General features: G+C 36.4%; 1 protein-coding gene across 4 annotated transcripts; it reads left to right on the forward strand.

The window, feature by feature from the left end:
• Window positions 1-438: 438 nt before the first annotated feature.
• Window positions 439-12624, forward strand: LOC121250341 (plant cysteine oxidase 5). 4 transcript variants are annotated; one of them, XM_041149443.1, is made up of 7 exons: window positions 439-656; window positions 1124-1200; window positions 1343-1427; window positions 3058-3203; window positions 3394-3541; window positions 11948-12151; window positions 12303-12624. In XM_041149443.1, exons 3-7 carry the CDS (start codon window positions 1421-1423, stop codon window positions 12419-12421), a joined length of 624 nt encoding a protein of 207 aa, XP_041005377.1. In that variant the 5' UTR covers window positions 439-656; window positions 1124-1200; window positions 1343-1420; the 3' UTR covers window positions 12422-12624. The 4 variants fall into 4 exon arrangements, with proteins under 4 accessions (XP_041005377.1, XP_041005375.1, XP_041005376.1 ...); XM_041149444.1 differs by having other exon boundaries at window positions 447-589; XM_041149441.1 differs by having other exon boundaries at window positions 1124-1427.
• The last annotated feature ends 9616 nt before the right edge of the window (window positions 12625-22240 follow it).

Genomic DNA, 22240 nt, shown 5'->3' on the forward strand with positions numbered 1-22240 from the left:
TTTCTTTTTCATAATCATATTACTCAAAGGAAAATAATAGTTGAATCGATAAAAATGATCGATAAAAGTGATCGATTAAATTTTTAATTTTTTTATTTAATAATTAAGGAAATAATTATTAGTAAATTGATATTTTGTATTTTTTTAAATATATAAAAAAATATTGAAAAGAAAAAAAAATGCATTTATATTTATTGATCATTTTTCTCGATTAGATCTCTCAATTCGAGTATCACAGTCCGTATTCGAAACAATATTAATTGTCATCGCTTTTTAGTTTAAAAAATGCTAAATCCACACACAAGAGCTCTCAACAGTAGTTTTTTTTAATTTAATGATTAAATAATTATTTTTTAATAATGTTATGAATTATTTTTAAAATATTTAAAAATAAGTGTTAAAAAATACATAAAAATTAAAAAAAACAAAACTTGCCTGTCGGATCCCCATGTTTTTAGGCCCAATGTCGTAAGTAAGCGGTAGTTTCGTGAGGTGATGACGTGTGCAAGATCCTCTTTCGGCTCAGTCCCGATCCCTCGCTTCCCAATTCATTGCCCTCCTCACCTCCCACTCCTGCTTCTTCACCTTCGTTAAGGCTCTCACTCTTCCTCTCTGTCTCTGCTTTTGGTTGCTGGGTCTTTCAATTGCTATTTCAGGTTCTGATCCAGCATGTGCTTTCTTCTTCGAAATATTATTCAATTTGGCAAAGTTCCAATTTGTTTTTTGTTAACCATATCAATATGACAAAAATGGGCTTTCCTCAAATATTTTCATTTGCCCCTTATTTTGGGTTGCTGATACCTGAAAATTTCCGAGATGAAAGTATTTCAATGTACTCAATTAGTTTTGCAGGTTGGCTGGTTTATTTGTTTGTTTTTTTTTTTTCCCTTTTGGTGGCTGGGCAATTCATGGTTTCATCTGGTTATAAGGGAAAACCTTGATAACATCCTTCGTGGGTTACCATTCTGAGCAACCGAAAATAAATTTAGAGCATTTTTATGTTATATATTTCTATGCTTTAGTCCAAAAATAAATTGCATGGCAATTGAATTCTTTAAGTTCTGGGAATATTGATCTTAAAATGAAATGTCACTTACTTTGATTTTAATTTTTGTTTCAATAGGTGCTCATGAATTTGAGAGGCAGAGAAGGACGAGATAATTCCAACGCAGGTCTTTTACTGTGTGTTTGTTACACAGAGTAAGATACAAATTTTGCCCAATTGTGTTGTTGGAAGTCATTGCAATCAATAGCAACTTTCTTGCAGAGGTGTTATCAGCTTACTGATAATTTTGTTCAGCTAAGCTGGCATTGTCTTTACAAGATGCCATATTTTATACAGAGACTTTATAATACTTGCAAAGCGTCATTTTCCCCGAATGGACCTGTCTCGGAAGAAGCTCTTGAGAAAGTTTGTGCTATGTTAGGTATTACAAAAAGGATCTTCTTGTTGCCTTGTGTATACTTTCGAGCTTATATAAAATGCACTTGGATTTTATAGCTTAATGTTCTCATTAGCTAATTTACATTGCTATTAATTGGAATGTTTAACATATTAGATGCGCTTTGAAAAGTACAACACATTTTCAAAGTAGTGATTTCCTCGAAAATTATTTTATTGGCTTTACGCTTCTAAAGCTAACATATTGGTTTACCAAGAATTGGTCCACTCTAGTTTGGCAGACACAAATAGGCACATGTATCTCTGGCATGTTCAAGCTGTATTGGTGGTATTGATGTCATAAAATTTTAACAACTTTTGTCCAGTATGGAAGAAGCTGCCTGCTGCTTCCATTGTCCTGTATGAAATTTTGATGGGAGATCCCTCTCGAAAATTTCCAATGGCATAGCCGTCATCGATACAGTTCTTGATTTATGCTATATTATAAGAACATCTGTAGAAACATATTGGAAAATGATAATTTAAGTTCCTCTATATTGGAGTATTGGTATGTTTTCCCAATGCTCCAAACCAAGTTGGGATTTTTTGACATTTGTCTTAGCTTCTTTCGTAATCATGTGCAGATTGTACTTGTCATATTGTATAGTAGTATTCTGTTTGAGGGTCACATTTCCCATGTCCTTGGGGGCTCTGCTTGTTCTTCCCCAATAAAGCTAATACTATCCAAAAAGGAAAAAAAAAAAAATCGACAGAAAAAACATTTATGAAAACTGCTGATTTTTCACATGTTTCATTTGAAAGATCTTTTTTTGGTATTTGGATTTATGCTGGTGTTTATGTGTGTTCAGTTTCATTCTATTAATTATTTTGTGGTCATGAGTGTACCATTGATTTTTTTTTTTATAAGTAAAGAGTGTACCATTGATTAATCAGTAAATGTATTGGTAGGACGTTGACATGGTGTCAGTGTCTAATATGAGGCTGAATAAGCCAATAAAAGTCATGCCATGTGGTTATTGTGTTTGTGATGCGTGCATACGATGATTGCTTCATTACAAAAGAAGTTATAAAATAGGGATTTTTCTTACAAGGCTGTTAACAGTAGTGTGAGGCCTCTGGCTTATCAAGATGCACTGCTAGTGGATAGCAACATTCTTATTTTGGTGAAGGTGTTTGGGTATATCAAACAAGATCAAACTGTTCTCATTTGAGACTTGCAATCTGTTTGAGGATGCTTGTGTGTGTTTTATAATGATGCAACTTTTCATGTTCGTAGATTGGTGTTTCCAAGACTTTTTTTATTAAATGAGCTTTGGTTTAACTGTTGGATGCTAGTAGTTCTACATCTCTTCAAAACTTTACTGAAAAAGTCGTTACTCTATATATAAGTGGCTACTATCAATATGTATATTGGTGCTTTGCTGTGCTTTATATACTTATTCATGTATAATGTAGCAATTTAATTAAGAGTGGAGTTCCTACTATGAATATGTTGGATGCCCATGTCAAATTCTAAATCACGTCTTTATGATGTTGCTGATTTTTATTTCCTTTCTATTTTGTTTTGAGTGTATAAAGTGTGAGCTCTCATAATGCCATCACCCCCATTTTGTACTAGTTTTTCACTTTTAACCCTAGACATGATTTTATTTCAGACAAAATCAAGCCTTCTGATGTAGGCCTCGAACAGGAAGCACAACTGATACGCAGTTGGTCAGGTTCTGTAAAAGGGCGTAATGGGAGCAATCAATCAATGCCACCCATCAAATACTTGCATTTACACGAGTGTGACAGCTTCTCTGTAAGCACATGCCTTAAGTCATAAGTTATCCATTGCAAATTTGAGTTTTGAAGAATTTGACTTGGAAGCTACATTTAATTTGAGAATTTTAAGTTTCAAATCCACCATATATATTCCCTGAAAGTTTCACTTAAGAATTAGATAATTGGAAACTTATTGCTTAGTTACTGTTATTTAATAATTTGTGCAGATAGGAATCTTCTGCATGCCACCTTCCTCTATCATACCTCTTCATAACCATCCTGGAATGACTGTGTTGAGCAAGCTTGTTTATGGCACACTATATGTTAACTCATACGACTGGCTTGATGCACCTGGGCCTGCTGACCCTTTGCAAGGTTTTCTATTTATAATGTCACTCCTACTTGATTATGTTAGCCTGTCCTACCTTTCAATCTCGCATATCTTGCTCTTCTAGATAATTTTGGATAGTCATTCCTGCTAGTTGCTCTTGGCCGGTAGTCACATGGCTAACTTTATTCTGATGTTAATATATTGCTTACAAACATGCTGCCTTACTTTATGTTGAATTTCAATCATAATAATTTGTGTAATATCATCTTTGTAGATCACAAGCTATGAACTTTGCTTTTATTTTTTTGGCACAGCTTTGTACAACAATCGTTGCTAATTAGAACGGTTTCTGAAGTACTTGTACGTTAAAATGAAAAAGTTGAGATCACAATTAGAGCTAGTCATGAACTTTTAGGTGCGGTTTGAATAGTGAGATGAGATGAGATGGTTTTAGATGAAAGTTGAAAGTTGAATAAAATATTGTTAGAATATTATTTTTAAATATTATTATTGTTTTGGGATTTGAAAAAGTTGAATTGTTTATTATATTTTATGTGAAAATTTGAGAAAGTTGTAATGATGAGATGAGATAAAACACTTCTTGTATCCAAACGGGGCCTTAATGTTCCATTAAGTAGACAAAAAGCAATATGTTGTTTGAGAAAATATTAGAAGAGAAGAACTTTGTCCTCCTATTATATTTTCCATAACTATTTCCCCATAAATATGTCACATATATCTACCTTTACTTGGCGGTTGGCTTCCTCGCTATCAATCAATAGAAGAAAGCAGATAGAAGGCCGGACGGTAAGAGTGATGATACCTACCTCTGCTCTGATTCAAACCGGCCGAGTGGATCGCCAAACTGGCAACTCAGCTTTAGTAGATACGGAGACAGTTTTACAAGGCTGAATTTGGACAACCAAGGAGTTGATACATTCTAACTATGATGTTGGTGACTATCCATCCCATAGGAGAGTATTCCATATGTTAGCATAGTAGTGATCCGTGTGTATTGGGTACCCAAACCCATAAGGATGCACGTGATTTTTGAGACACACCCTTTTGTCAATGTTACATGAGTCCACTTGGACTTGTGAAGCCCCGTTTTACCAATGATTAGAGTTGCACTTATCCCGATTCGAGCCGTGTTGTTAATAGTGTGCCTAGGTGTGCTTAAATCTCAAATAGTAAATAGATAAATCAAGTGCTTTCTACCCTAAACAAAGCACATGTAACCCCTAGGGGTTGGCTTAAGTAGTAAAGGTCATGGTCTTGGTGGTAATGTTCCCTCTAGGTCTTAGGTTTAAATCCTCTTGGGTGCAAATAATTTCTAGGGGCCATCAGACTAGGGGATTTTTCCTTAAATTACCTTATGTGCACTTGTGGGAAACTTCTTACCGAGGGCTTGTGCACCCCCAGGAGTAGTCGGGACTTTGTTCCCGGACACCGTAACCAAAAAAAACAAAAACAAAGCACGTAATTACTTGCATGATTAAATAAAACAAAGAATCCACTTTTTTGTGAAAAATCAAGCACAAATAATGGTTTTATTTTTTTCAAAATATATAACTAAATTAAGTTTTTAAGGGTTAAGTAGCTATGCCACCTTTATTTTTAAAGTCTTCCACCACACAAGCAATTGTTTTTTCTCTTATTCATCTAAATCTGAGGGATAAAATCTAGAAGAAGCCACCAACTTTTCTAGGCACCACATCATTTACACTTGTTACCCCTCTTTTTTTTGGGTATATGAGGTTTCGAGTTTTTTTTTCCGAAAGTATATAAAATGGACTAATGATAATGTTTACCTTAAAAACAGATTTATATGGAAATAAAAGATATGACGGGCAAACAACAACAAGAACCATATCATTTTGTTTGCACTGTCTCGCCCATAAACAAGGGATTGATTTTTTTTGTTAATCAATATTCATCAGGGAAAAAAGCATGGTATCCATTCCTGTCTTGTAGGCTCTAAGAACAAAAGTGACTTTTAGAAACGTGTTTTATATATTTAGAAATGCTAAAAAAAAAAAGAAAAAAAAAGGAATGGCATTTAATACGTCTATTTTAGAAATGTGTGTTTTACTTCAATCAGACATACTCTTGAGCTTTGCGCTTAGTATGTAAGCTCTATAAAGTCACTTGTGTGCATAAAAACTTTATTGACACCATTATCCAAAAAAAAGAGAAACTTTCATGACACTAGAGACGAGGCAAGTATTAAAGATTAAAGATTTGTTTGTTTATTTGTATATCAACCTCGAGACAAGCTAAAACTTGTCATCAAGCTGGCTACATTTTAAAGTTTGCTTCATAGCTCAAGCTTATTTACAAGATTTTTTTATCAAGTTCATTGTGAAGTTGTTTTATGCATGTTTGATCAGATACATTATATTTACACAAAGTGGTGATGAAAGGTATAACTTGTACAAATCTTTACATTTTCAATCCATTCGTTCATAGGGCTATTTACTCGATCAAAGAAATTTTTGGAACACCTCTAAATAGAGGGACAAATAGTCGATTTTGAAAGAGCTTATTGCAAACCTCTTACTTTATTTAAGAACTTGATAATTGATTTATACATTTACAAACAAAATAATAAATGCATAGATAAAACAATTTAGTGATAATACTGATAATCAGGTAGAACCACAAGTTTTTGATATCTTGATAACAATATTCATAAGCTTAGAGACACACTAATCACAACCTTATATGAAGAGCATATATAAGTCAAGCCCTTTGTACAATGCCTTCTCATTAACATGTTAGCATGTTTGAGTTTGGATTGTTTATAGGTTTAACTCAGGAGGGGTTTGAGTGATATATAACCATAAAGAAGCTGTTTATTTCTTCCTTTGGTTCCAAGTTTTCATCAATAGATTCGCGTGTTTCTAGTCCTAGCAATTGTCAAAATAATGACTTTGTTGTGATATTTTTGGTCTTCCTTTGTGTGAGGAATGGCAAGATTGTTGACAAATTACTTCAAAGAGCAATGTGCGATGGATAGATCCACTTCCTTGAGCAGACGCTCACATTCTGCTTGGCTGCATTTTGGAAAGGTTAATGAAAAAAAAAAAAAAGAGTAAAGGAAGGAAGAGGGAAGGGAAGGAAGAGGAAAATGGCTCCCCTCTTATATGTTTCAATAAAGAGGAGAAATCCAGAAGATGTGTTCTTCTCCAGTTTGGTTTGTTGGGTGAATAGAAGGGAAAGCATATTTTATATATATATATATATATATATATATATATATATTGACATACATGCTCTCATATAAGAAATATTGTCCAAACTTCAACCCTTGTTTTTTTCTTCATATTGCCAAGGGGGCCAAAGTGCCAATTGTTCTCTTTATTGGTAGATCAAAAGGCCCTCCTGCCATGGTTTTAGTACCTGATAGGCTTCCCTTAATTCAGTCTTTTTGTTTATTGGCAAGTACAAGCTGCTTTCTCTCCCTTCCATTTTACCTGATTTAGGCAGTCAAAAAACTGTGGGCCTAAATGAAAATCGTGTCTGCCCAAATAATTTTTCATGCCCTGCTATAATGAAACAATAGCAATGCTTATTCCTCCCACTTTGTTTCCTCATTTTTCCCTTCTCTCCTCTCCACTTATCCCCAAAAAAAAAAAAAATCCCTTCTCTCCTATATACACAACCAAATGCAATGTCAATATGGAAATATTTTCTAATGTCCCCACTTGACTGTGATGGTGATAGTAAAAGGTACTTTAAATTTGAGAACATGTGGCTAAAAGCAAAGGACTTCGTGAAAAAATTGAAGCAGTGGTGGCTGTCCCACAGCTACTATGGATCCCCTCATTTTGTATTAACAGGCAAGTTGAAAGCCTTGGAGCAAGATCTGAGAAAATGGAATGAGGTGGAGTTTGGTTGTGTTGAAAACCGGAAAAGGCTGCTATTGAATGAAATATGTGGTCTTGATGAGATTGCAGAAGAGAGAGCCTTATCTTTTTTGATAAGTAAGAAGAGAGCCTTATCCTCTAGCAAACAATCCTTATGGAATAAAGGAGTTGGAGATAGAAATCAAGGGCACTTTGGTTGAGGGAGGGGGACATAAATACTAAATCTTTTCCCCGATTGGCTAATTCGAGCTGGACAAATAATTGTATTGAAGCCCCAATGGTCAATGACTTTGTCTCATCAGACCACTCAGAGGTAAGAGAGTACATCGTAAAATGTTATAATTTTCTTTTGCTCTGAACAGTTCAACTGGTGCCCCAAACTGGATGTTCTTAATTTTGATGCTATTTGTATGAGGAGTCAAACTGCATGGAACCATGGTTTGAGGAATGCGAGATCCCTGAAGTCTTGCAAGCTCTAACATCGAGAAGGCACTAGGTCTAGACGACTTGTCTATTGCCTTTTTAAGAAGTGTTGGGAGGTAATCAAGACAGAGCTAATGAATGTTTCTCACCAATTGGGATAAAAGATTTTTGAACCCTCAGTCTTGCAAAAGCTGTTTACAAGGTAATTTCTTAACAAGGTGAAAGCCATTTGAGAAGGTGATAACCAGGGCTTATAATGCTTTCATTGGAGGGAGACAATTTTTAGACCCGGTCCTAATTAGTAATGAACTTCTAGACGACGAAGTTTGTTCATGGATCCTTGGGGTGTTATGTAAGGTCGATTTAGAGAAGCCGTACGTCCACGTCAATTGGGATATTTTGTTGTACTTTTTTAGAAGATGTGGTTTTTGGGCTAAGTGGTGAGCAGATAGCACATTGTATTTTCAATGTGAGATTCTCAGTTTTGATTAGCTGTGCACCCTCGTGTTTTTTCATTGTTTTTCTAGTTTGCTTCATCGTTATTTTCTCTGCTCTTTGTGGTGGTCATGGAAAACGTAAGTGGAATGTTATGTGCATCGGTGGATGATGGATTCTTATTAAGTTTCTCAGTGTTTTTTACAAGTAAGAAAAAAACAGTGGAGCAAAAGAACATGGACAGGCTGCCTGTGGCTCGTCTCTTTTTTGCGAACGAGACATTGATATCATATGAGCATGACCAAGAGTAGTTCCGTATTTATGGTGCTTGTTTCTATGCTTGAGGTTGTATCAAGTTTGAAAGTAAACTTGGCAAAATCATAATTAGTCTCGGTTGGTGATAGGGAAAACATTGGGATAGTGACTTCTATCCTCGATTGTAGGCTGGTTCCTTTGCCCATGAAGTATTTGGGTCGTCCCTTGGGGACATCTTACTAGGAAACAACAATATGGGATGGTGTTTTTGAGAAAATGGAAAGGCAACCGGTTGGCTGAAAGTGGTTAATTTGTCAAAAGCTTTTGATCAGACTTATATTTTGTCCCCCTTTCCAATCACTGTTGGTATGGCAAAGCACATTGAAGAGCTTCAAAGGGACTTCCTATGGGGTAGTGTGGAGGGCGAGCCCACACATTACCTAGTTAATTGGTCAACGATGTGCTCCAATCTCTTATGGTTTGTTTGTGGGTGAAAAACTTGCTTGTGTTTATTTAGGCATTAATGGGAAAATGGTTGTGGCACTATGCAATGGAAGGAGAGATCTCTTATGGTTTGTTTATGAGTGAAAAACTTGCTTGTGTTTATTTAGGCATTAATGGGAAAATGGTTGTGGCACTATGCAATGGAAGGAGAGGCTCTACGGTAATTGGTGATAGAAGTTAAGCATGTGGAGCATGTGGGGTGGATGGTGCTCTAATGTAGTCAATGGACCTTTCAAAGTGGAGGTGTGGAAAAACATTCACCGAGGATGGGGAAAATTTTCCAAGTCCATCATGTATGAGGTGGTGGACTGGTCTAGAACTAACTTCTGGCATGATGCGTGGTGAGGGGATTGGGATCGAAAGGAAATCTACCCAGAAATGTTCAAAATCTATTCTTGCAAGGAGGCATCAATGGTCGAATTTTTTAGGTTATGAATGGCTATGCATAGTGGAGAATCTCCTTCATTAGTTTAGTGCAGGATTGGGAAGTGGAATTGGTCTTTTGCTTGTCAACCTCTTGTAGCCACCAAGGATGAGGTCAAACCATGAGGATAGAATGGGTGGAGTTAGTTTGTGGTCAGATCTTATGGCTTGATGTTCCTTTCCCCGGAAAAGTACATGGCAGAACAAGGCTTTCTCAAGAGTGACATTGTCTATACGGGCAATGGCTTAGTAAGATTCTAACCATGGATAATAGGCACATAGTGGTGATGGATTGGTTTTGTATTTGCGAGAAAAGTGAGGAAACCATCAACCACTTGTTGCTTCATTGTGAAGTGGCTACGGCCCTGAGTTCTTCCACCTTTTGGGAACAGAATGGGTGATGACACTATGAGTGGTGGAGTTAATGGCTGCTTGGGTTAGCAGTCCAAGTGGAAATGCGTGTAGATGTTGGGTGGATGGCTCCTTTGTGCTTAATGTGGTGTCTTTGGAAGGTGTGCAACTTGCCAAAGTTAAAAACTTCCATGTTTAAATCTTTGTAGGAGTGAACTATGGTCCATAACATTACCCACTTTGCCTTAAACTAGGTGTTCCCTTATGTATAACCCCTATGTACTTGAGTTGTGCCTAGGCTCAAGCTGTAATTAAATTGAGTCTAAACGAGTAGTGGTTTTTCGAGTTTGGCTTGATTATACTAGAACCAAGCTCAAGCTCAACTCAAGTTTTGTGGCTAGGGCTGTAATTGAACTAGTCTGCGTGAATGTTCACCCGATACTTGCTCATCTAAACTTGAACCGAGCTCGGCTCGTGAGAAAAAAGCTCGATCGTGAAAGCAGAAACTCAACTCAGCTCTTTTAGTAAATGACACAACTCAAGTTTAGCCGGTTCAAGTATGTGAAAGTTTTCTAAATTACTAAATTTTATATCAATTAAATTTAAATGACACATACTTGATTAGTAAATTACTAAAAAAGCTGGATCGAGAGGGTTGAGTTGAGTTATATACTAATATCAACTCGTGAATATTAGTATATAATTTAGTCCTATATATTAATATTCTTATATATATAGATATGTATGTATACATATTAAATTTAATAATATAAGTATAGTAATCTTTATAATTAAATGTGTAACGTGCAACTCACTTACTTATGCCTATATATTGAATATAGTCCATAGTTATACGTTAGTTAATTAAGTACTTAAGTGATTAAATTATAGTAGTTATTTTATAATATGTATAATAGTTCGTATGGAGGGCTTGGTAGTTTCATACTACAATGTAGGAACCATATAAGAAATGCACTCATCAAATTTTTATAATCTTATAATTCAATATAGAGTTTATATATTAGTTGTAAAAGTTTTATTAAATTTAATATTTTTTATAATTTTGGATTTTTAATTATTCAATTCATTCAAAAATAAATAAATAAATATTTAAAAGAAAACGAGCAAAGTTCGAGAAATAATTCGACTTGGCTCGAGCTCGTTAAAGAGCACTGGCAAAGTTAGAAAAAAAAAAAGATTCAACTCTGCTCGAGTTCGTGTTTGATCAGCTCGAACCCGGCTCAGCGAGCTCCTAGCTCGAGATCAAGTTATTTGAGTCGAACTTGACTCAAAAACCCAAAAGATCGACTCGGCTTGGATTGATTACAACCTTATTTGTGGCTATCCAAGCTCAGGTAAATTATACTAAAGCCAAGCTCGAGCTTTGCTCGAGACTTGATTAAAACTCAGGTCCATTGCTCTATTGAGACTCGACTCAACTCGTTTATCATTTTTTTTAGTTTTTCAAGCACAAGATATAAAAAGTAGAGTTTTAGAAAACTCAAAATAACAAAATTTTATTAATTACTCAAAATATTCAATCAATTATCCAAAATTACAAGTACGCAGACTATTTTTGTTTTATACTCACAATTATAATTTGTAAATACAATCAAATGGACTATATGGTATAGACAGTAAGCAACAACTTTAATAAACTAAAGGCCTTCGTACTCAAAAGCTTCACCTTCTGAAAGAGCAATCTTGTATAAAGATTGAAAAATATTAGAATATATTGTCTAAAATTCTAATTAGTTAATATATTATGATTGAATTTGTTATTAATTGTATAATTATTATGTTAATGCTTACACACTGCAATCTTATACTTGGATATGATATTTGTATTTATGCTTTTATATACATACATACATACGTATATAACATTTAAAATTTATGCATTTACATGTATGCAGGCATGCATGCACATATTACATATAAAATTATGTATCTATAGTATATGTTATAACCAATTTTTGTCATATACACATATAATATGCATTATTAACAACTGCTATATATAATTTGTGTTTTGTTTTCTAATAAACTATACTTAAGAAAAATGATATCTGCTTTTTGTTGAATTTATTTAATGTCCCTACCCTCTTCAGTTCCCCCTTTCTCATCTTCTCTCTCGTGTAATCTGCAATTTTAGCTTTACACTACAAGTTGTAATTGGTGGTTTTTCAGCAAGACCTGCAAACCTTGCTAAAGATATTGAGATGACAGCGCCCTGTCCGGCAACAGTTCTTTATCCCACTAGTGGAGGCAATATCCATAGTTTCCGAGCTCTAACTCCCTGTGCTATATTTGACATCCTTTCTCCACCGTACTCTGCTGAACATGGACGACACTGCACTTATTTCCGAAAGTCTCCTAGAAAGGATCTACCAGGTATAAAATTTATGTGAATTATCAAGTATTGTCTTCAATTATATTTGTTGTTTAATTGCCTCTCCTGATTTTATGAAGTTGCTAACTGATTTATTATTCGGCTCAACTATAGTAGTAATTTTTTTTGTTTGTTTTTCTTCTTGGAATGCAGGTGATTTTCAGTTGAATGGGACCACGGTCTCTGGTGTGACTTGGTTAGAAGAATTCCAACCTCCTGACAACTTTGTGATTCAGAGAGGGCGGTACAAGGGTCCTGTTATTAGAACTTGACTTGATTCTTCTTGTTTTGGTGTAGCATACATTTTAATTATCTTGACACTTGTTATTATGATATTGAGGGAATCCTGGTATATGAGTTGTCAATAGCCATTGCAATAAAAGTTTTGTTTTGGCCCTATGTTAGGCATTTGGTTTGTACATATTACACCAATTAGTTTCTGGAGATGAAGTTCTGCTGCTGTCTTGTGCTGGGATTCCATTGGCTCTATTTCTTTCTACTTCTCCTCCTCTCGCTTCTTTTCTTTTCAATTTCTCTTTTAACATCATAATTACATATAAAATGATTGATTGCCACTGTCATTGTTATTGAACAGTGAGTGATCATCCGGTAGGAGAACAAGGCTTGTCCAAGCTCAATATGATAAACATCATCAGAAGGCTTTAACTTCTTTAGGGTTGGTGGAATAGAAGCTTTTTCTTCTACTTCAACATTTGTCGGCCTAGTTTAAGGCTTGATTTGGTTACACAGATGATATGAAAGTTGAATAAAATATTATTAGAATATAATTTTTTAATATTATTTTTGTTTTGAGATTTGAAAATTTTGAATTGTTTATTATATTTTATATGAGAATTTAAAAAAATTATAATGATCAGATAAGATGACACGTGTGCCAAAATACAAAATTGACACGTGTCAATTTTAATTAGAGATGCTAGGAAAGACCTGATACAGTCGCTACATTCTGAATAGAGTTTTGTACAAACAAGCATAAGCCTATTTGGATGAAAACACGGCCGAAGCCCAAAGACACAAGACAGCCTTTAAACAAAAGCAAGCTAGGTGATATGAGTTCGCCTCAGACTACCTCAATTCATTACTTTTTTTAACTATTATTTATTATTTTTTTTACTATTATTCACAAATCATCTGAGATTACTTCAACATCTAAACGTAACTGAAAAAGTTAGACTCGCCTTTACCTTGGGCCTCAACCCAGTTTATCCTATACAGAATCTCCACCTGAACTGTTGTTTGTTCTGAAGCCACCAATAAAAGTAGGCTCAGGCCACCAGCAACAAACTCTCTCGCCATTTTGTTTGTAGGGGCTTCGGTCTCATGCTTTACCATTTACAAACCATCTATATGTCCTGTAACATTTTTTCGGATTAATGGTGCAGACGGCTTAAATGCATTGCATTGAAGTTTTAAAATGTGTGTAGTAGGGACACCGAAAGTTTCTAGTTTCCTTGAGAATTCTCCTTTTGCTAGTGGAGCCTCTGACCCAAGAAGAACCTTCAACCATTAGACAAACCATAGATGTTGTCGATGTTGAGAAAGTTTGAAAAGCCAGACTCAATTAATTGCACCAGTCATCACCATAAGAGAGTTAAGAGGCACGCACCCTCTCCTCAAAGAAGTTTATGGAAGTCACTCAAGGATCGTAAGTTGTTTTTGGAGGTTCTTGATGCTAGTTCTCTCCAAGGTATTGGTTGTGTTATACGAAGAAATTGCTGATGGTATCCTGCTCTAACAAGAATCTGTAGTTGGAGTTGGAGTTGGAGTTGCTTTTGAGTAAAATTAAGAGCAATTTCATTATTTATTTTATCATTTTTCATCACATGAATTGAGGTGAACCACTTAAATAAAGTCACTCAAAATATAATTTATTAATTTGTATGACTGAAGATGACAAAATTTAGAATAAATGAAACATTTATAAATAAAAAAAAAATGTTTCTTGTAAAATTAATCTTGCCCCTCTAGAAGTTCTTGAGAAGTGGCTATGTATCTTATTACCAATTGTGCACTTATGTTTACTACTCAACTACGAAGAAAAAACCTAAGAGTGGAAGTCTAATCAAAGGCAGCAAAACGCAATCTTTTGATAGTGAGATTGTCCAGAGATGACAATCTTATTAAATTATAAAAGAAATACTCTATATTGTCTATCATATCAAGAGGTTGTCAATTACATGGGAGTTATTTAGCTAGTGTTGGCTAGAGAAGTCTCAAGCGCTGATTAGGCCTGGTGGGTGGGTCCCTGTACCCAGTCCATCCACTTGCATCCACAAGCTACTGGGTGAACTACCCACCCTATATTATCAGGTGAGCGAGCGGATCAAAATCTTAAAATATGAAAAGAGGGTGGGGTGGTATGAATTCCCGCCCGCCCGCCCGCCCGCCCCATACTATATAAGCAAAAAAAAAAACTCTACTTTTATCCTCATTCTTCTCTCCCCCAAGTCTCCCGCTGCTCACTTCCTCCCTTTCTTCTCTTCATCTCCTCCAGCAGCCCACAACTCACTTCTTCTCTTCGTCTCCTCCAGCGGCCAAGTCTCCCATTCTTCTTCATCTCCTTCTCTCCTCCTCCCCCTCACCTTCTTCCAGATTTCTTCTAGTCGACCCATGGTCGTGTGTTACTTGAACTGGTTGTGGCTAAGAGATCCACGGCCATGGCCATCGTTCCCTACAGATTACAACCCATGGTCACAACTGAGTCGTGGGTAGCATTATGGGTCTTCAGAGCCCTACAGCCAAGACGTGGGTCTGCGTGCAAACCCACGGTCACAGCTTGGCCGTTTGTTCCTCTGCAAGATCCATGGCCAAGACGTGGTCGTGGGGAAGACGTTCCTCACCGCATTTGGGGTTAGATCTGTGTGTAATATACGAAGTATGGGCAGTGGGTTGAAAAATCCCCCTGTCCGTTAGATGGGATCAAACGAACAGTGGCTCAAGGTGGGGCCGGGAGTGGGCGGAGAATGACCACACCGTCCATGCGGGTGCATGGGAGTATAGGCAGGTAGCACCCCTGGCTACTGTGTTGTCAATGAGGTTGCAAGTACTGTAAAAAGTGCAGCTGACTAGGAGCCTAACCGGTCTGATTTTAGACAAATTTTGGCTAGGAATTTTTTCGGTTTATCAATTATACGTGTAGTACTACTTGACTTGAGAGTCGGTTTTTGTGGTAATACTAAGCATCATTTACAATTGATAGTCAATAATTAAAGCAATGATACTCATCAACATTACTTCTCCACAACATCTACATAGAAAGGTGCTTCTAGTCATAAAAAACTAATAGACTTTCATTTGAACCTCACAGCTGAAATTTATATTTCGCAAATGAATGTGATGAAAATATAACTTTCTGGCACATGCTAATTTGTACGTTACACTAATGTTATATTAATTAGCAATTTAACATATAATATAATATAAAAAATTATATATAATATAAAAAATATATAAAAAATATTTTTTATATAATAAAAAAATTAAAAATATATACATACGGGCTCGGTTATGTTCAAGCCGGTTTCAGACCGGCTTCGATTCTTAAAAATCAGTACCGGATCGAAACAAGTCCACCAGTTTGGTCCATTCAACTGGATTTCCAGCTTTTTTTTACACCTCTAACCCTACATATGGTTATGAATTTACTTTTCCTAACTTTGTCCTTGAGGGAGGACAAGAACAATTATATTGGAGTTGAATATTATGTGCTTCGTTCTATAGCAGCTCTTGGAATATTATGTTTCTCTTGTCTTTATTTTTAGGATTGGTTTTAGTTTTGAAATAAGATTTTCGTTTGTTGCAATGGTTAGCATTTTTTTTTATCATATAACTCCGTAACCCCTTTTAAGGGTGTTACTTGAATAAATGAGAGGGAAGAATAGTTACTCCCACCAAAACAATGTTCAAAATTGCAAAGGTTTTTTTTAGGACTTCATTAAAAATTATAAAAGATTCAGGTTTCCTCTAAAATCCTACCAATGTTACAGACCGAGCTTTGAAGGAAATTGAGCATGAAATAACAGAAGGAAGCCAAGGAGAGAAGAATGAGAGTAAAAGAGTCTGTTTGAGTAAAGAGATGGGTAAGCTGTGTAAGTCAGAGTAAAGTCTTAGTTTCAGTTCTCGACCCTTGGATCGTTAAGCTAGGGAGCACCGAAAGGAGACGTGCTAGAAGATTTCAATTAGTTTTAGTTATGTTTTTACTTCTGTCATTTCTATTTTTATTATTTCCTTTGAGATGTAAAACGTCTATTGGCTTGGACCACTTTTGTTAAGCATTCTGTTAATTGTTGTCGTTGGGGTGAACAATATAGTGGAAGGAAGCAACACTAGTGCTTTTTATGCAAAAAGTAATATAATAGTTATTTCCTCTCTTCTTCTTCTTCTTCTTTTTCTTCATGCTCTCGTAACTTTTGGAGGCTCTCACTCTCTAAGTGAGAAATTACTATTACAATTTCCATTGAAGTTAACAGGAGTGTTACAAGTTGGTATCAAAGATACCAATCCCTTGCTCTGTAAAGCAATAGCTGAAGGAATACATCACAACCAATTGCAAGAGGGTTTGAATGCTTTGAAGAAGTGCACTAATTCACAGTTCAAAAGTCTTGAAGCAGAGATGATGGCCATGTAGAAAGCCAATGATTCATGGTTCAAAAATCTTGAAACCGAGATGTTGGTCTTGAAGAGGCAATCGGATTTGGTGGTAAACTAGCTAGCCGCGTTGACTCTAGAGTTGCAAAAAAAGAATCTGAGTCAGTGGCAAGAAGAATCATCTTCTAGGGTTAATATGCCCACAGGGAATTCAGGGGGACAGACTAGAGAAATGCTGACCTATCTGTGAAGGTGGATTTTCCAACCTTCCACGAGGAAGATCTCAATGCTTGGCTCTACAAGGTAAATCACGTATTTGCCTTCCACAATACCTTACCTCATCATACATTAAGGCTTGCCTCCTTCCACATGGAGGGCAAGACATTAGTATGGTTTCAAAATATGGAGGAAATGTGGTTGTTCAATGATTGGAAGTCATTTGTTAGGGCCTTGCTGGTAAAGTTCGGACACTAGTGCATATAATGATCCCATGGAATCATTTACTAGGTTGAGGCAGACAGGGACTATAGAGGAGTACAAGGGAAATGTTGAGAACTTGTTGAATAGATTAAGGGGCCTATCTGAAGCAAACAAATTGAGCTACTTCTTGAGTGGGCTGAGAGATGATATTCTCCTCCCAATTAGGATGTTTAACCCCCCTAACTTGATGACTGCATACAGCCTTGCAAAAATACATAAAGAAAATTTAACTCTTCACCAGAAAATATCATAAGGGACTCTTGGCACCTTATAATGAACCAAGGTTATTAAGGAATCCACTTGGCTTGTCTATGGAGAATAACAAGAGCCCATTTAAAACCCAAATGTCCATTCAAAAGATCAACCAACATCAAATGAAAGATAGGAGGGAGAAGCAATTGTGTTACTATTGTGACTCCAAGTGGAACCTGAATCATAAGTTCAAAAATCTAGGCTATACATTCTGGAATAAGTGCTAGAAGATACTAAAGAGAAAGGAAAAGAGGAGACATAGAACCAGGATCCTATTGTGGAGTCCTTAAACTTCATCTCCATAGATCTCAATCCAAAAATCGCATTACATGCCATCATTGGCTCACTTAATCCTCAGACTATGAGGGTAAAAGGGAAGTCGGGATCCCAATGGGCCATTATTTTAAATGACACTGGCAGCACATGCAATTTTTTGGACCCTGCTATAGCAAAAAGGGGTAGCTACCAGTTAATCACGAGAAGGGGCCTGAGTTAGGGTGGCTAGTGTGGAACAATTGTTGGGTGAAGGCAAAAGTGTGTGTACCAAATTTAATATTCAATGGGTGAATCTTGTGGATGAGATGCATGTTCTAGTGTTGGTTGGTTGTGATATAGTATTGAGAATATAGTGGTTTGAGGGCTTAGGCTCCATTCTTTGGAACTTTGAAAACCCACCATGCACTTCACTTACCAGAATGGAGTTGTTGAAATAAAGGGATTGGCAGCCGCACAGCTAATTGAGGAGGGCTCCTTAAATAAATTCTACAAGTTTGAGGCTAAGGGAGTGGTCTTACAATTGATTGAAGAACTGGGGTTAACTGGAGAAGAAGGGATAGTATGACCAATACAACAGATGCTGGGCACCTATGGTGATGTGTTTGAGGAACATAAGTGGCTACCTCCTCATAGGTCCCATGACCACTCAATCAACTTACTACCTTATTCTAAACCTATTTCAATGAGGCCCTATCGCTACCCCTACTTCAAAAAGGATGAGATCGAGAAGATAGTCAAGGAACTTTTAGCTTCAGGGGTCATTGAACCCAATCAAAGCTCTTATTCCTCACCTATACTACTAGTCAGAAAAGAATATGGGACGTGGCGCCTATGTGTGGGCTGTCGGGCCCTCAATCAGGTCACAATTAAGAATAAGTTCTCTATCCCTATAGTGGAGGAACTCATGGATGAACTACACGGGTCAGTGGTTTTTCTAAGCTAGATCTCAGGTCTAGCTACCAACATATTCATGTCAAGCCAAATGATGTCCACAAAACAGCTTTTAGAACACACAAGGGCCACTACGAGTCCTTAATTATGCCCTTTAGGCTAGCTAATGCTCCTTCAATATTCCAAAGCCTCAAGAATGAGGTGTTTAAGCTCTTTCTCAAAAAATTCATTTTGGTTTTTTTTTTTTTTTTTTTATTTATTTATAACATCCTAGTGTACAACAAGAGTGACAAAAAGCATGTTGAGCACCTAAAAATTGCTTTGGAGACCCTCAGACAACAATAGCTCTTTGCCAAACTCTCAAAATGTAAGTTTGGCTATAGTGAAATTATTTATTTGGGGCACTTGATTTCTTTCCAGCGGGTTAGGGCAAGTCTCGAGAAGCTACAATCAATGTGAAAGCAGTAACTCACTTAAGGGGTTCTTAGCCTAACAAGCTACTACACGAGGTTTATAGAAGGGTATAGTGGCATAGTAGTCATAATTTTAAATTCCATTCCATTGGTGTGGTATCTGGGACACTATATCTCCTCGTTCTGTTTTGCTCTAAATTCCGGCCCATTCCAGTGAGTTTCAACCATTTCGACTGGAATTAGCATTCTAGGCCCTATTCTGTTTTGGACTATTTTTGTAATTTTCTTGTGCTTAGATGGCATTTTTTTAAATTTTAAATCTAAATGGTATTTAATTAATTCTAAAATATAAAATGTATTTATATAATTTTAATTTTTTTTTTGTAACTTTAAATATGTTTCCTCATTCTCTCTCTTTTTTTTTTTTTTTTAAATATCATTATTTTTAATAAGTGTTTCAACTCAAGTTTGTGATTTTCTCAACATATATTCATTTTATAAATCTTCAATTCTTCTATATATATATACACACACACACACACAAATATACATGATACACACTTATATATATGTATTTATATATACATCAATAAACGAGGGTGGCACCTTTGTTTATTGATAAAACTCTCACTCAGTTGAAGGAAAACCATGAATACATCAACAAAACAACCCCCAAAACCAAACAACTACTTACGACGAATATAAGGTATGCCCCATCTATCTATACGTACAAGTATCTATCCGTACGTACAAGTCCACGAAGTCGCCCCAGACCAAAAACTTCTCCAAAAAAATCCATTACCCTTCCATTCGACCCTTCCATAGCCAAGAAATCAGCTGCCATGTTAGCCTCTCTGAATATATGACGAACTCGGATATCAATCAAAGAAGAAAGAATCAAAAGCTCATTCCAATAATCCCAAATATACCAATAACTGCAAGTCCCCAAAAGAAGCCAACCAACCACAACACTTGAATCAAATTCTACCAAAACATTTCTCAAACTGAGTTGGTGACACATCCTCAATCCATCTAAAAAAGCACGATATTCCACTACTGTATTTGTACCATGCTCATAAGAATGAGCAAAGCCCGGAACCACACAGCCATGCACATCTCGAATTACACCTCCCCACCCAAAATACCTGGGTTACCACATGACTCGCCATCGACATTTAATTTAAACCAACTTGGAGTAGGCCGAGACCATGCAACAATCTTAGGAGGCTTTGAGACAACTGGCACAATAGGGTAGTTTAATTCCTTGAGAATAACACTTTCATTAGTGCCCAATTTTTTAAACTTCCTAAGGACAAAGAAATATGCACAATAAAACCTTTCACCATATGAACTAAGCCCCTCCAATCAAACACCACTTCTTCCATCTATGCTGAACAACGAGCATGCCATAAAGCCTAAGTAATAATAATTGGGATTGCCCCACGAAACCAACCAACTTATGATGATGAAGACGCACAAAACCACCAAATGTTCACTACGTCCTGCCATACATAAACCTGAGGTAAGCTAATTCCGAAAACAGATGCAAAATAATTCCATACTTGTCTCGCTAAGTCCCCATCACACAATACATGGTCCAACGTTTTGATCTAAGGAGAGACACAACAATTACACTTTGAGGCCATCTGAATACCAACAGGTGAATCACCTCATCAACAAGAATAGCATGTTGTTTAGCTCGCCAACACAAGAAAGACATATTCTTAGGAACATATTGCTGCCACAACCATTTTTTTCATGAATACACAGCACCTTGGTTTCTTATTAGTTGCCAAGCAGACTTGGTGGAAAAAGTTCCATCAGTCGAAAGTTTCCAGATGCATATATCATGTCCCTCACACAATCTTACTTGAGAACTAACAATCCTCTCCAGTTATGCATTACTTACCAACAAGAATTCCATCTCCCAACCAATTGTCATACCAAAAATCTAGATTACCACCACAAACCATCCATCTAGAATTTGTAAGACTTTCAGCACGAGCCTCATAATCCCCTTCCAGGAAAACGACTCCTTATTAGCCAGCATCGCAAGCGAAATATGCGAATTACCAACATATTTTGTTAGGAAGAAATCATACCACAAAGAACCTCCAGTCAATAACTTCCATGCAAATTTCATTAGTACGAGCTTTGAACCTCCGAGAGATCCCGAATGCCCAAACCACCCTCCTCAACCGGAAAACAAATCTTACTCTAGGAAACCCATTTCCTTCTTTTACCATCCAAAGTCAAACCCCAAAGAAAATTTGAGAAAATCAACTTAAGACTCTTGAGAATACCTTTTGGCAGCTTCAACACTAACATCAAATGTATCGGCATGGTATTTAAAACATGTTTGATGAGAATGGTTTTTCCCCCATAAGATAGTAGTTTACTTTTCCATCCGGCAAGCTTTTTTGGATTCTCTACAACAAAGGATTGAACATTCTTACCGTCATTCTCCCCACATGCAGCGGCACCCCCAAATACGAACAAGGCCATGATCCCTCCTCAAATCCCGTTAAACGCTTCAACTCCACTTTCTTGGCAAAAGAGAAATTTGAAGGAAAATAAATAGAAGACTTATGAGAATTCACAAACTGTCCTGACATGACTTCATAGCTATTAAGTACTCTCATCAGTTGGCGAATAAAAGACTTTCCACTATTTGCAGACAAACCATTTAATCACAGTTCATCCGCTTGGATTAAATACTTTGATACTTCCCTCTAAAAGATGTTTATGAAGCATACGAGACAACACCTCCTCTATAAGAATAAAAAGATACGATGATAAAGGATCACCCAGACGAAAGCCACGGGAAGGCTTAAAAAAGCCTTTAGAATAGCCATTTAACATGACTGAATACATCGGAGAGGAAATGGAGTTAAAAATAATGGATTGTCATTTATTAGAAAAACCCAATCTCCTCAATACTTCCAACAAAAAACTCTAATTAACCCGATCATAGGCTTTCATCATTATCAATTTAAAAAAAAAAAAAACACATTACCCCCCCCCCCTCGACTTTCGATTTAGCCCATTCACCAACTCTTGAGCAATAGCACTGTTATCAAAAATACTAGCCCCCAAATAAATGTTGTTTGTTCAAGAGAAATAATTTTCTCCAGAAAGGGTGACAACGGAACACCACAATCTTCGCCATAA

This window comes from Juglans microcarpa x Juglans regia, chromosome 2D (genome assembly GCF_004785595.1).
Source record: "Juglans microcarpa x Juglans regia isolate MS1-56 chromosome 2D, Jm3101_v1.0, whole genome shotgun sequence".
Lineage (NCBI taxonomy): Eukaryota > Viridiplantae > Streptophyta > Magnoliopsida > Fagales > Juglandaceae > Juglans > Juglans microcarpa x Juglans regia.

What these genes read in the sequence shown, in the direction of transcription:
- LOC121250341 (XM_041149441.1), top strand. Translation starts at nt 1,325, where the DNA reads ATGCCATATTTTATACAGAGACTTTATAATACTTGCAAAGCGTCATTT. An exon ending in ACGAGTGTGACAGCTTCTCT is followed by an intron (nt 3,204 to 3,393) that starts GTAAGCACATGC and finishes TAATTTGTGCAG; the next exon opens with ATAGGAATCTTCTGCATGCC. An exon ending in GCCTGCTGACCCTTTGCAAG is followed by an intron (nt 3,542 to 11,947) that starts GTTTTCTATTTA and finishes GTGGTTTTTCAG; the next exon opens with CAAGACCTGCAAACCTTGCT.